Source organism: Pomacea canaliculata, linkage group LG8 (assembly GCF_003073045.1).
Source record: "Pomacea canaliculata isolate SZHN2017 linkage group LG8, ASM307304v1, whole genome shotgun sequence".
NCBI lineage: Eukaryota > Metazoa > Mollusca > Gastropoda > Architaenioglossa > Ampullariidae > Pomacea > Pomacea canaliculata.
In genome coordinates, this window is record NC_037597.1 from 26275454 (window position 1) to 26289747 (window position 14294).

At 39.9% G+C, this 14294-nt stretch overlaps 1 protein-coding gene across 1 annotated transcript; it reads left to right on the forward strand.

The window, feature by feature from the left end:
• The first annotated feature begins 8649 nt into the window (after positions 1–8649).
• Positions 8650–13374, forward strand: LOC112570670 (CDK-activating kinase assembly factor MAT1-like). The gene is made up of 8 exons (XM_025249227.1): positions 8650–8952; positions 9271–9423; positions 9626–9699; positions 10128–10231; positions 10555–10695; positions 11478–11585; positions 12417–12535; positions 12999–13374. Exons 1-8 carry the CDS (start codon positions 8864–8866, stop codon positions 13192–13194), a joined length of 984 nt encoding a protein of 327 aa, XP_025105012.1. The 5' UTR covers positions 8650–8863; the 3' UTR covers positions 13195–13374.
• The last annotated feature ends 920 nt before the right edge of the window (positions 13375–14294 follow it).

Genomic DNA, 14294 nt, shown 5'->3' on the forward strand with positions numbered 1-14294 from the left:
ATATTAATATACACTTTATTACCGCAGGTGGTGGGTAGATGTAAAGATGTCGCACACAAAACAAACTTGAGTACTGGGCCACGATTGCTTTTATAATAAAAGCTACAAAACAATCGGTAGCTCACTTAAACATATATTCAACACCAAGAATCGAGAAGAACTAACCGATACACACGAATACCAACTCGCTTACCTTCTTATTTTAAATGATAATTAAATCATTAATTTGTTGGTTTTTTCGATAATTATTATAAACGTGCCCGAAAAACTACAGGTATTTAATACTGTAATAAAATGTTTTCACTTTTTATCCTAGAAACACTCCATGAATATGTACAGACAATTGTATTTATTGTTTGACTTACATTGTTGGCTGGACGTTCCGACGAATGTAATGGACGCCGGAAGTCACAAGGTATTCGAAACCTCGTTCTCGCTTCCCTAGCTTTTCCATTTCCCAAGATGTCTGTGGGTTTTCGCTCCTAGTCTGAACCATGGACGTACAACGCTCACAAGCTGATAGACTTTGAGAACAAAGGGAATGAAAGGACTTATGGAATAACTGGGAAATGTGAAAGGTGATGCGAGTGTATTATACAGGTTATTGTACAATGAAGATCGAGGTCGGTGGCATCTGCCGGAATTGTCCTCAATCACTCACCCACACATCCACTCACACACCCATCAATTCACTCATCCACTCATTCACTCACCAACCCACCCACTCACTCATCCACTCACCAACCCACCCACTCCATCAAGACACGAGCTTACATAATCTGCTCCTCCTCTTCGTGCTGATAGAAAACGGTTTTAACCAGCAACTTCATTCTAGAACGAAGAAGAAATTGTCTGCAGTCAGTCCACAGATACATGTTCGCACTCTCTCTTTTTTTCTCTCTCTTTTCCTCTCCTCTTTTTTCCTCCTATCTTTCGCTTCTGTCTTCTTTTCTGTTTCTTTCTCTCTCTTGTTCCCCTTCTTTTTTTTATTTCTGTCTTTCCGCTGTGCCTTCGGTTACAAACGGAGTCAACTCTGGTGTACTTATAAACAGACAGCACAGCCGGGCAACTCACAGACCTGCTTTCCGTCTGAGGTTGGACCACGTTTCCTTTTCTGGACCCTCCTCAGCCACCTCGCCAAACACTCGGCCTGCGACTCTGTTTCCTCTCCCCGCGGAGAAGCAATTGAGAGACCACCCACTTGCCATCCTCTTGCTCTTGAATCGGCGTTGGTTTGTGGCCAAAATATTTGTGGGGGTCGGACAAGTCCCAAGTCCGCCATACGGTTTGATAAGTGACACTTCCTGTTTGGAGGAAGCTGCACGCGCTGCAAGGCAGCCTCCAGACCATGTGCGGCGCGAGATTGTTGACTGGCATCATTCCTCAGAGACTGAGCCACAAGGTGCGAGCAGTCCGCTAGAGGCGCTGTGCTGTATAAACCTTAGGATGGTGCCAGCCCTGCGACAATAGTAGTCTCTTCGTCAAACCTGAGTTTGAGAAATCCGCAAATATATAAATAACAATTGATAAAGAGTGACAATATGTCTGCGATTGTACTTCAGCGTGAATTTTCTCATTTTATATTGGGTGGAGCTTTGCTAATTGTTCTGTTCAAAGCTACAGAGGTGGGAACAGTAACTTCATTCGCACATGCAGAATGACTACAGCAGTTACTCGCTACGCTTCATTGGACTAAAAAAATAAAAATAAAATAAAAAGTAATAATAAATACATATATAGCAAAAAAGCATAGAAACTCGCACACTTTCACTTACTCAGTCATTCCTTCATTCCCTCACTCAGTAATCCCCTTTTCATGACACGGGCAAACATATTTAAATATACACTAACATGCCTTGAGGCAGAGAAAAAAAGTGCAAAAGTGTAATTTATGGACCTGAAACAGGATGGATAAAGTTTTTTTAGGAATTTTATCTGCAAACAGATCATTTGAAGCTTGGATGAATTTCATTTAATTTTTCTAAATATTTTTAAAACTGCAAAGACATATCAATGAAGCTATTACGTTTTGTCGAAGCAGGATTTAAAAAAACCAAAACGAAACAACCCAAGACAACCAAAATGCAAGTATTTTACCATCAGTGAGCGAGACTGCAAGGCTTAATATGGACATGATGAAGACAGTAAAAGGCGGTGTCAGTTCATGTGTCCTCACTAAACGGGGGGATGGGGCGATTGCGGGGGGAGAAAAACAAGCAAAGCAAATGCCACTGCAGGTTCCGAATTCGATAGCGAAATGGCAGTTTGATTACGACGATTATGCTAACCATGTGTACACAAAACAAATAGAAAATGTTAATTGGGGTAAGGTAGGGAATCGCTCTCTCAGTAATGCCGGTGGGGGTTGGGGGGGGATATCCGTTAGAACGACGCCATTTTTCTCTCATATGCACAGCCGCTCGGTGGTGATGGACGCTCACTGCCTTCAGGCGCCTCTCGCAAGCGCTCGGCTTTCCAAAGATAAAGAGTCGACAATTATCATCATAAACTGTAATTACGCGACCCGACGCTTCTCCGGAGAACACTATCAGCCCGAATGATCAGGGGCAGTAAGTGTTTTCCTCGCCAGTAGTGGCTTATCTCCCTTGTTTGCCCATCCTTTGCCCCGGCCGTAGCCGTCACTGTGGCTGGCGGTCAATCGTTGCTACAGCATGGCTGACCTTTAGCGGGGATGCGGGTGTGCAAACATCTGCCCCGCAAGATGTCAGTGCGCTCAACTTTAGCTCCATAATAGTTTTATTATCTACACCAAGGCTGTTCATGCACCGCCCAAAGCACCACGTGTTTGTGTTGGAACATAAAATGGACAAGAATAATAATAATTTAAACATCTGTATTGCGCATGCTCACACAAAGAGTACAAGTGCTGCATATTAAGTGTATGAAGCAGACCCATGTGGTACAGCTCTGTATCTGTGTGGTTAATACCGTATTACATGCCATCTTTGATGTGTCTTTTGTAGATGTATAATATTCTTAAGTCTGTGTTGTTGACATTTTTGTTCAGAGTGATGTTCGCAAGCGTGTGTTTCGAGAACAGAAGTATATTTGCCGAAACAGAATCTTGCCCTGAGCTTTTACACTGTTGTATGCAATAAATTACATCCCCATTAGCCCTTTGAAACGACCTGCTTGAGACTGAGCATGACCGTCACACGTGTCGCATCCTCGGCACTGCTGCACCTAGTCAGGTTCCCTCCAACGACCTGGGGCCAGCTGCCAGTTCCACAGGCAGGTCAAGCTAGTACCTGTCAAGGGATGAATGATGATGATAAGTTCTTTAAATATGTATGAGGAAACTTTTAGATGACATACGCATGGACACCCAAATATTTCAACATGTCAACAATTTTAAGTTTATGTCCTTAAAAAATTGTTTTCTCTAATTAAATGATAAGCTCCATTGCGAAATGGTAAAATATTCGATTTATCTATCTGGACTATTGGGCCAGTCCGCCTAAAACTTTCATCGAACACATTCAAATTTGTCTGTAAGCCAATTGCACTACTTGCAACCATACTCTGGAAGATAGTTGAAGCTTCTGCGAGTTAGCTGATGACTGATAACTCGACTGACCTTTTCTTCGTAGCAGTTGATATCGGGATCATAAGATATGCAGGTTCTGTAAATGCCGCATTATTGTGATTATCCGGTGCGCTACACAATAAATGCGGAGGACAGGGTGGCCGCGGTGGCGCAATAAATAATCTGGACGATATGCCCTTTATAATGGTCATTGACTTATCTTTGACTTTTGGATTGCCTGTTGCAACTCTTAAACACCATGTTGCAATGCCCCGCGTACGATTGGTGCGTTCAGTGACGTTCAGTAACGCACCCCTGTCGCGCTTCCGGTCGCAGCGCATCTGCGCAAGGTGCAACGACGGGGTCGCCATTATGCCTGTTCGGCCCACGCAGTGTAGGTAATAGCAATCCGAAGGGCTGAGTCGACACATCTCATTAACACTCACTGTCGTGTTCTTACCTCCCTCCCGTCCTCACCCCCCAGACAGAGATAGACTAGTACATACGCTTATCCCTAGCCTTTCTCCTTAATTATGTTGCCCGTAAACTGTCAGATGCCGCAGCATTGTGAGAAAGCGCGACCCCGCTGTTTATGGTGCGCAGCTGATGTCAAAATTCGCCAGTTGTGACATTTGGCGAGATCAGAGTAATTGTTGTCTGGAACGACCGTAGCATCCGAGAGCGTTCGGTCAGTGGAGGGTTCCCACGGCCTTCGCAGCGCCGCCATCGGCCCCGGATGACGCACACCGTTACGGCGCTGCAGGAAAACTCCGCTTGTAAGGGAGGCGGTTAAAAAAAAAAAAAAAACAAGGAAAAAGATCATAACATGCACGTTGCAAATTGGTTTTATGAGTCATTCTACTAGTCTGTCTGCACTCAGCCAGAATCGCCTCTTGTTCGTTCTCTCTTTCTCTCTCTTTATTTCCCCCCTCTCTCTCTCTCGATGATAAGTGGATATATCAATGAAAGAAAACAAGAAGTTGTAGTAAAAGAAGAAGAATTGTGCAGCAGCAACAATGATAGCGATGGTAGAAGTAGCAGAACTTGCTAAAGCCGTGCGAGGGGGGAAGTTGTACCAGAGAGCTTAGGTTGTACTGCGTGGGAAGAGTTTTAGTTGGGTTGTAAACAACCCTTGTTATTTATGACAAATACAGTTCTGAAGTACGAATCTTTCTGATGATGTTTTTTTTTTCTGTGTATTTATTTGATTGACAGGAACAGGATATGATGGTTCGACTTTAATATAAGTTTAACTCGTTTAATCTCGGCGTTTAATCTGCACTTATGTCGGTTATGATACGATTTTAGGTCCACATGACCTGCTTCAACTCTGTAGGTCTGGACTCATTTCAGTCGACGAAGTCTCGTACATACGATTTCAGTGTTTTCGCTCTCTTCATCTATGTCCTTACCAAGAAACTGTCCTGTAATTAATTTTCTTTCGGAAGCATCTCATGTCCTCGATGCACGAGTATCGTTTGCCTTACGATGGTCACCTGCCAATGTATTTTCATCTAGAGGTTTTTGACCCCAGTGACCACACTTGGTGCTGGATTTCAAGGCATGCCTCACTGGAAAAGTCTGGTGAAACTAGAGCCACCTCTGAGAATATTCCCAGGGTTTAATGTGCAATGCCGAAAGTGCACATGTACTACAGAAAGTACAAATACACTACCAGAAGAGCAGGCACACTACCGTAAGCGCAGATGCACTACCAGAAATTCAGGCTATCAGTGAAAATTGATAAGTTGTTTTTTTTTTTCAAACAGAAATGCAGACACAAAGTCACAGGTCTGTATCCTGTAGACTGTCGACCATTTGTGGGTATGCACTTTGGAAGGTCATAAGGTGAGCGCAAGAACTTTGCTGCTTTTTATTTACTTTGCGCATCGATGCTTTTTTTTATTATTATTTTTTTTAATAGACAACCATGTGTATTTTTTCCCTTTTCAGGAAAGCTGTATGAAGACTTAAATTAAATATGGTCAGATATGTCATGAACTGCATTTTATTCGAGGTGTAACATTCAATGGACCTTCAGCTGGTTGCGGAAAGATGACAGATCTTCGTGAACTGACCACACATATTTCCTTGAATAAACAGCAAGAATTTGAGTTGCATTGGCAACAGCTCTCTCTTTAATGAAAATTTGTGATTCTCCCCTGAATCGCTTCCCCATCCTAGCAAAGAAAACAAAAAAACAACAGAACTATACAACGCTTTCGTGTCCTGTTCCTTTGGCAATCCCAGTGCTGCCATCTGGCCTTGACATCTCGTGTTGCAGTGTGTGGGAAGAGACCCTGGGAACGGCGAACTGTGGTGCAAGTGCACGCAATTACGTGTGTAAATGAGTCCGTCACTTCTGCCCTTTAACACTTACTGGAAATTAACTGGTAGATCACAGAGTTTGCCTCGCTAGTCACCGCGTGGTGCGGCGTGTTAAAGGTCCAGCTGTGACCTGCACATAAAAGGTATGTTTTGAAGTTGATAGCTGAAAAAAGGAAACAATCAATCAATAAATAAAGTGTCAAAGGTTGTCTAACATATATTTTAACGTATTTGCATACTAAAAGGATGAACTGCTTGGTGTGGTGTGTGAAAGGTCCAGCTGCGACTTTCAGGAGAAGGTATGTTTGGAAGATGGCAGCTAAAAAAGGAGAAAAAAATAAAATGTTAGAGGTTTTTCGTGAACATGTATTTCTAAACGCATTTGCATACTGAAAAAATGTTTTGTCAACAGTGAATCATTTTTATGGTCACCTTTCATGAAGAAGAATATGTAAAGTACAGTTAAATATAATTATATATACACACAGTGTACCATACTCTTTCTTGGCTATAAAGAAATGCAGTAAAGGGCGTCGTGAGTCATCAATCGTTGTACAAGAGCTCAAGTGAGTACAGTACTACTCGATAACCAAATGAGACTTTGGCTAGCTTGATTGTTTTGGCGAGAAAGTGTTTCCACTTAGAGGCGATTTCGCACTATTGATGAGAGAGGGGAGGAAACCGGAGTACCCGACCAAAATCTCCCTTCAAAAAAAAAAAAAAAAAAAAAAGCAGACAGCAAACCGTGCAGGACTAAAGAACAATAAGCCTACTCCAAGCAAATTCACGCTAAAAGTAATACAGAGCCGCACCATCATCACCGCCGAGGAACTGCTAGCAGAACTGGCTCAAGACCAGGCAAGAGGACTGGTGAGAGATCTCCAACTGTTCACATTCTCATAGAGAGACCTCTATCGACTTTAAAAAGGCTTTTGACAAAGTCTGGCACGAGAGGCTATGGTATGTGATATGAAAATTCAACATCAAAGAGGGTCTTGTCCAATTTACCGAGGCGCTGTTTAAGCGCTCAACGAGCGCAGTGCTGCTGGATCACCAAATGGTAGCTTTCTCTCACACGACAGTAGGCTGCCGTCAAGGGTGCCCCCTATAACTGTGCTGCTTAACTCTTGTATATGTTTAAAAGGAGGTTGGGTTTAACAGGGGCCGTATGTATGCCCAGACAATTGCTTGGCTGTAGATGAATGGTAGCTCAAAGCGGTCAGCAGATTGCCTAGCGGTGTATTAAGTACCCAGACCCAGGTGTTTTCTTTGTGAGGGACAGACATTTCTGAATCAAGTAAATTATAGTAAAAAGACGAGCGAGAGAGAACCAGAAGGCTGGCAACAGGGGCACAGGCTGTCAGTTCCGCGCGACTAAACGCGCAACATCTCTTTGGCGTGGCAGATACAGTTTGGTTTTGGACTCAGGGTGATAAAGACCAGGTAATAACCAGTAACTGCTTCACTGCAGTCGGACGCCATGGTCAGATTCACAAAATGATAATATTATATATGAATATGCAATATTTTGAGAGCAAGAAATGTAGTGCTGGACAGAAGTGTAGATCGAAAACTGCTAATTCACGCAGATCAGTGTCATAATTTTTTCTTAAATTGTAAACACCACAACAACCCACCACCACCCACCACCTTATTATAAGTATCATCGTTGTAGTTGAGCCCACTAAAATACTAAGTTAACTTTCGTCGCCGTTTAGTGTCACCTTTCCTACCCCAGCCCTTTACAAGCACTCCCATCCCACCACCAATCCTTTTCTCTGTTCATTTATTTAAAAAAAATAAAATTCTCGAGACAGTATCTAGCCTTGATCAGAGCGGACTGTATTCAAAGATCTGACGACATTGAACTGCAGTCGGACGTTCCCAGTCCTTAGTGACAATGTTCTGGATGTTATATATGCGGCTTTGTCTTATCTTCGTCACACCGATTTCGTGCCACATGCAAAACGTTTTGCTGCCAACTTCACAAAAGGCTTTGGAAAGGTCTGGTGCAAGGGAAGCAACTCTTTGCATGCTTGTTGGCTCTATTGCAGCGGTGGGGAACCTTTTTTCCTCCAAGGGCCATTTGGATTTTTTTTTATCATTCGTGTGCGGTACAAAATGATCAACTTATAAATTAGACTGCTGTAGTTGGTCATATATGTGTGTGTGTCACCAGTGGACGTAAACAAACTCAGCATATCAAAGAATAAAGATTAAAGACAATATAAGGTTTTTATGTCGGAGATTTGGGTACAATTATTGGAGGTAGCGGTGAAAGCCTACACTTTATAGCGTTCATTAAATTCAAGAACCAAAACTAACAACTGTACAGTATGTTACTATACAAAACCTATATGTATAACCAGTACAAAACACAAGACCTTATCAATCTGCAACAAGAACTGAATATTTTTTTTGTCATTGTCATCCAGAGAAGCTAACACTTTTATTTACGAGAAATGTTTTTCGGAGAGATGTGAAGTTTCATAAAGGCTGCATACATTCCTTCGGCATTTAGTCAAAATAATCAGGACGTTAATATACAAATTAGTGAACAGAATGTACAGATTGTATAGTGTTAATGTGTGGATTATCTTATTTGAATGAAGAGCGGTTAAATATTTAGGTCCATGCGCTGTCATTCCGACGTTCAGACTGTGCACGAACTTGTGCGTTCTTTCACTTTTTTCCTTCACTTGGATAAGGACTGGCAAAATACTAGTTCATGGGACAAGTGAATGAGTACCGCTAGGGGAGATCACTGTCTTCGCCATGCGCTCTTCGAAACTCTTTTATTGAAGAGCTACAGAGATTGACGATGTTTGTTCTCACAGGTCGTTGATATTTGTCTTGCTTGCTGGCTTGGTCTGTTTACAGACTGTTAACTCTTTAATTTTGAAAAATATCGGTGCTGGGAAAACCACTTATAATCTTAAACAAAATTCTGACCTTCTGATACTAGTAACACATCAGATTTAACAAGAAATGGAAGAACAAGGGTGCCCACGATGCAAAACAACGAAGTACAGAAATCCATCTTTGAAATTACTTGTCAATGTTTGTGGACATTCATTGTGAGTACTTTTGAGTTCTTTTAAAATAATATTTAGAGTCAAAGTATGAATAAACAACTGAGCGTCTTTATACCTAGTGCAAGGGACTAACGTTATGTCGACCTATTTTTTTATTGCTTCTCACAAATCGAAATTTCTGGAGTCTGTTGTTACTTTATTTTCTACATAAAATGAACGTCTTAAAGTGGTGTATGTGTATATATATATATATAAATATCCATCATATTGCTGAATATTCTTGTTTAGACTTGCCTGTCAAAGAATGCACATGCCATGTCAGCAGCCACAGAATAATCCGTGGCTAAATCATTTTTGCAGGTGCGAGAGCTGTGTAGATATGCTCTTTATCAAAGGTTCTGGTGCATGTCCACAATGTGGCACAGCTCTGCGACGAAACAATTATAGGCTGCAAGTGTTTGAGGATGCAACAGTGGAGAAGGAAGTTGATATTCGCAAAAGAATTTTAAGGGAGTGAGTAAGCATAATTGCGATGGTGTAGGCTGACCCAATATTTTGATGTGGTATCAGCTTGTTTTAGCTTAAGTGCTCCTAATCTGGAAGAAAAGTAGAATGCTTTAAGTCGGAAGTAGAGGTAATGCATGCAATCTTCTTGAATTAATTAGCATCTGTAGTTAAGAAATCTGAAAAAAACAATGCTTGATTGTTCATGCAGCTTCAACAAGAAAGAGGAAGATTTTCCTGATCTCAGGTCATATAATGACTATCTGGAGATGATTGAAACAGTTGGTGAGTGAGTGGATGGCAGCAGGCAAAATAATGAGATGGAAAAGCTGTAGCTGATCTCTTTGATAGTGTGTATGTGAAAATATGTAGCTTATTTGTAATGTGAGAATAGCTGTTTTTCTTATTATAAATCTAGCTAATAATTGTTACATCTCTTTTGTGTGCTTTCTGTATATATATTTACCCATGAGCTGCCTTGTAAACTGTATTTTTATATCTCTATATAACACTCGTTTACCTGTTTGCATATATCTTCAAAATACATAATGGTTCAAATTTTTATCATTACTTGAAAATTTGCTTTAGGAAATATTGGCTGCAATCTTTGTATCACAGCAGAGCTGAATGTGACAGGCAACAAGAAAGAAATGGCATACAGTTGCATTGTTTATCTTGGTGTTTATTAAAATCCTGCTTTCATTTCCATGCAGTGTTCAATCTGACCAATGGTGTTGATGTGGAATCTACACGCAAGCTGATAGAACAGTACAAAAAGGAAAACAAAGACTACATAAAGAAGAATCAGTCAAAGCTGGTTAGTTTTACTTATTTTTAACTTTAAGTCTCCCTGAAGATTTTGGTTTATTACAGTTTAGATGCTAAAATGTTGCAAAAGATATTCTGATTGTACTTTTTACTCTAGTTGTGGTTCATGATTGTTTTTATTTAGTCACCTGCATGCAAGGAATAATTTTGCTTCATTTGTAGTCATAATTTGGCTGTGGTTAAGACTTTATGATAGATGACGTGATTTTACCTTTGCTTGCATTTTAAAAGTACAGTTGAGATCCCACATTAATTCTGCCCTGGTATGCGGAGCAGTCTTAAGCATTTTGCTTGGGTTGCATGTCATGTCAGAGCCGGGATGAAGAGTATCTTGAGCAGCTCATAGAGCAAGAGAAGCATGAAACAGCCATCAGGCGGCAGCTTGCAGCCGAAGAAGAGCAGGGTGAGAAAAACACCAAGCGTCGCAACAAAGATGCACTCATTGATGATTTGGTAAGACCAATTTTCTAGGCAGATGTGTGTGGTGCAGGTTAAATTTTTGGTCTTTATAGTATATTGGTTTTCTCCAATGCTGTTTACATTTTCTTGTTAAGATATCCCTAGTTGACGTAATTATGTGCCCAGCTTTTTGTTTTCTTTTCATTAGTGCCTTTTATTGATGCCATTTGACAAGATGATTTTGAAATCTATAATAAGCACTGTTTAGAAGGCTTCTTAGCCTAGTGATCGCAGTTTAGTGTTCTTGACTATGAAGCAGAACACTGCTGGTTCAAAGCCTGCTTAAACCTGTGGCTGAAAAACATTTCCTGTCCACAAGCAATGGGCATCCGATTTATAAGAGGATAATTGCAGCAAAAGGAAAGAGTAGCACTCTGCCATACTTGGTTTTCTATTCTTTCTTCTTGAACCACCATGACAACCCATGGAAAACTGTTACCATCTAAATTTATAATCATGAATCCACATTCATCACTGGAAATTTGCTAATGTGGAATGTAATTTCTGCAAGGATCTTTAAAGTATTGTCATTCAGAAGAGACTGGACATTGATAAGCCCATTAAGAATGTTATTTAAAAATGTATATTTTGCCATTTCAGATAGTCATAAATCTTGACATTCGTTTCGGTTTTTTTCCCTTTTAAATTTAGGACTGACCTTATAAATTGTTTTTTGTCATTTATTATATTATTGTGTTCATTTTGCTGAATTATTTTAAAGTAAATTTTTGTCCTTGGCTGCTTTGCATTATTTCCTGTTTATTTCTGTACTCCAGATGTTCTCAGACCTTACTGCGCAGGCAATCCTTGACAGACACAAAAAGGTATCCTCTGTCAAGGAGGAAGAACAAAAGCCCCCAACATTTTCTACTGGCATCAGAATTGTAAGTGATGCAGTTGTTGTTAAAACAAAAAATTATTTTAGTTTTGAAGTTTCAACTAAAAGCAATACAAATTTTCATTTATTTATTGAAATGTTGTGAAAACATTTGCCTTTTCCAATTATTTGAAATTGTTCAAAAATGAGCATGCAGTTCACATTAGATTTGCACAACTGTACGTGGATATAACTGTACATGGATATAAAGATGAATTTACAAAAGACAGCTACCACTGCACAGTTTTATATTGCTGGAAGCACTGCAGGCAGTGTATGAAAACCCCAACAAAAATGTATTACAGTAAATTATACACACAAAACATGTAGAGAACATTGATTGAAGGGAAGTAACTTGCAGGAAAAATGATCTAGAAACCTTTTGACTGTTAGTGAGATTTCACGTCTATGGGCACAAGACTAATAGGCAGTAAATCGTGGCATGAAGTCATGTAAATCATAGTGAATTGGCAAAACTAATGATTTTTTTGGTCTATGGACTACCCTCAGTCCCTAGATCCTTAAATAATTATATTTTTTTGCCATTATTTCAACTACTACTATTTGCCAGTAAGACATGTAAATGCCATTAGCTATCACTTATCTTCAGTGTTGGTCATTTTCATATGGAGTGCTTTTGTATCTTCTGAATGTTTGTGATTTTATGGCATTTGCTTAACAAAACTTATAACTTAAGCTGGCTTTACATTTTTTTATCATAAAACCTAAAAGCTGAACAGGCAAAAGTGAAGATGATAGGTCAGGTTGTACAGCAGTTTAAATAGTATGGTCCAACACCAGATGGGAAGTAAATTCTGTGATGATGATCTTTGTGCAGCAAAATGTTTATACACCAATGGATGAAACCACGGAACCAGAACCTTATGTTTACGTCCCCATTGTTTTGGAAACAAATGGACCTCCTTTCCCAACCCTGGATGATATCTTTAAACAAGGGTAAGCAAGTACTTTGCTTTACACATTTCTTTTCCATTGATTCTGCTTGATGACGATGACAAATGGTATTGCTTTTCAAGTTGATATAGTTTTGTTGAGGTGAAGGAAATCCCTTTGTGTCTGCATATGGTGTGTGCCTGCCTGTGTTACACACACATAGTGGCCAATGGTCTTTATTTGGTTAGAATGCTGATTGAAAGCATCAAGGGAAGGCATTCAGTAGATGCTGTTCCCTCGTTACACCAACTTTTATGTTCCCTGCTTTGTGCTTTTGGAGTTTCACATCATTTGCCTTAGGAGGGCAATGTATATTATTTATTTCAGCAAGTTTAACATGAAAATGTGCGTCCTTAAGATTCTAGGCGTTTTAACTAATGCAAGTCCTGTGTCTAGCATGTTCTGTGTGTTTTGTCCAGCTGATAGCTCAAGAACAAGTGATTAACTGGCATGTGTCTTCTTGTAGGTACCTTGCCAACGTTCGGAACTGTACCCCGTCAGAGCGGGCTGGTGGTTTTGAGCCACACATAGCTTGTCAGCGGGCACTGATGGATGCCATGTCTGGCTTGTTCTATTTCCCTGCCGTGCACAAGCCTTCCCCTGAAACATCTCTAGCTCCTACTTCCCATGGACCTACTCCATCCCCAATGTATATTTCCTAGTCAATAGCACTGTGCATGTATTGGTGCATGCATGTGCTTATATCAGTGATGTGCGTAAATGTGCATTGGTATAACTGTGATTGAAAGCCATTGAACGTTTGTACCAAGACTGGGCTGATCTTTATCTTGACTCAAAGTTGTGTTCCTGCACTAATGATGATGAAATGGCTTAATACTGTTTCTTTGTGTTTGTGCTTGTTTGTTGGCTGTTACTGATATGACTGAATCTAAAAGCAGGCAAACCACATTTCTTAACTTGTTGTGGTAAACACTGGGTCATTTGTAATAGAAGAAACTAGTTTACTGCTTAATATAAAATGCAAGTTGAAGGCAGTGAACTTCACACGAGTTTTCAAAATGTCATGACTACCTGAGCATTGCAAAACCTCAACCTCTTACCCTCTTCATCATGATGGTACAGTTTCACAGAATAATTTTTTGTACAGCCCCCATTTTCTAATGTATCCGTAATGTGCACAGGTTTAAATTTTCCAGAGTTTGTCAAATATCATAATAAACATACAGTGAAGACTAACATATATCAGAAGTAATTCAAATCATTTATTTACTTTAAGGATGCATCAAGCACCTTTTAAATTTTAATTTTAATATCTTTGGTGATTTTTACCTCAACCCCCTTCTCAATTGAACACTGAAAAGGTGAATTTTCTTTTCAAAAGTTTTAAAGCTACATTACTACTTCTAAGGTTGACAGTTTAGGGCATTTTCAAATCCATTTAAAAAGAATTGTTGGCATAATGCATCTATGTTTTGCTATAAATTGCAAACAAGATTACCTGAAAAGTCTCCATATTTGAAATGAACTTGACAAGGAGCAAGGCAGGAGAACTATACAGAATTTTGCAGTAAAATATGCACGCAAGTAAGAACTTATGCTATCTTTCCATTCCCAGCAACTGGATGTTTTTTCTATAGACCCAGTTAGATTGAGCATGTAGCATCCATTGCCATGGACAAATTTCAAATGAATTATTAGGATTGTGATCATACACATTTAAGGGAGAGATTTATTCACCTCTTTTAAAGTGTAAAATGGAATTATTCCAGTGTTGAACATGTTGTCAGAGGAACAGTCCACA

What these genes read in the sequence shown, in the direction of transcription:
- LOC112570670 (XM_025249227.1), top strand. Translation starts at nt 8,864, where the DNA reads ATGGAAGAACAAGGGTGCCCACGATGCAAAACAACGAAGTACAGAAAT. An exon ending in AATGTTTGTGGACATTCATT is followed by an intron (nt 8,953 to 9,270) that starts GTGAGTACTTTT and finishes TCATTTTTGCAG; the next exon opens with GTGCGAGAGCTGTGTAGATA. An exon ending in GGAGATGATTGAAACAGTTG is followed by an intron (nt 9,700 to 10,127) that starts GTGAGTGAGTGG and finishes ATTTCCATGCAG; the next exon opens with TGTTCAATCTGACCAATGGT.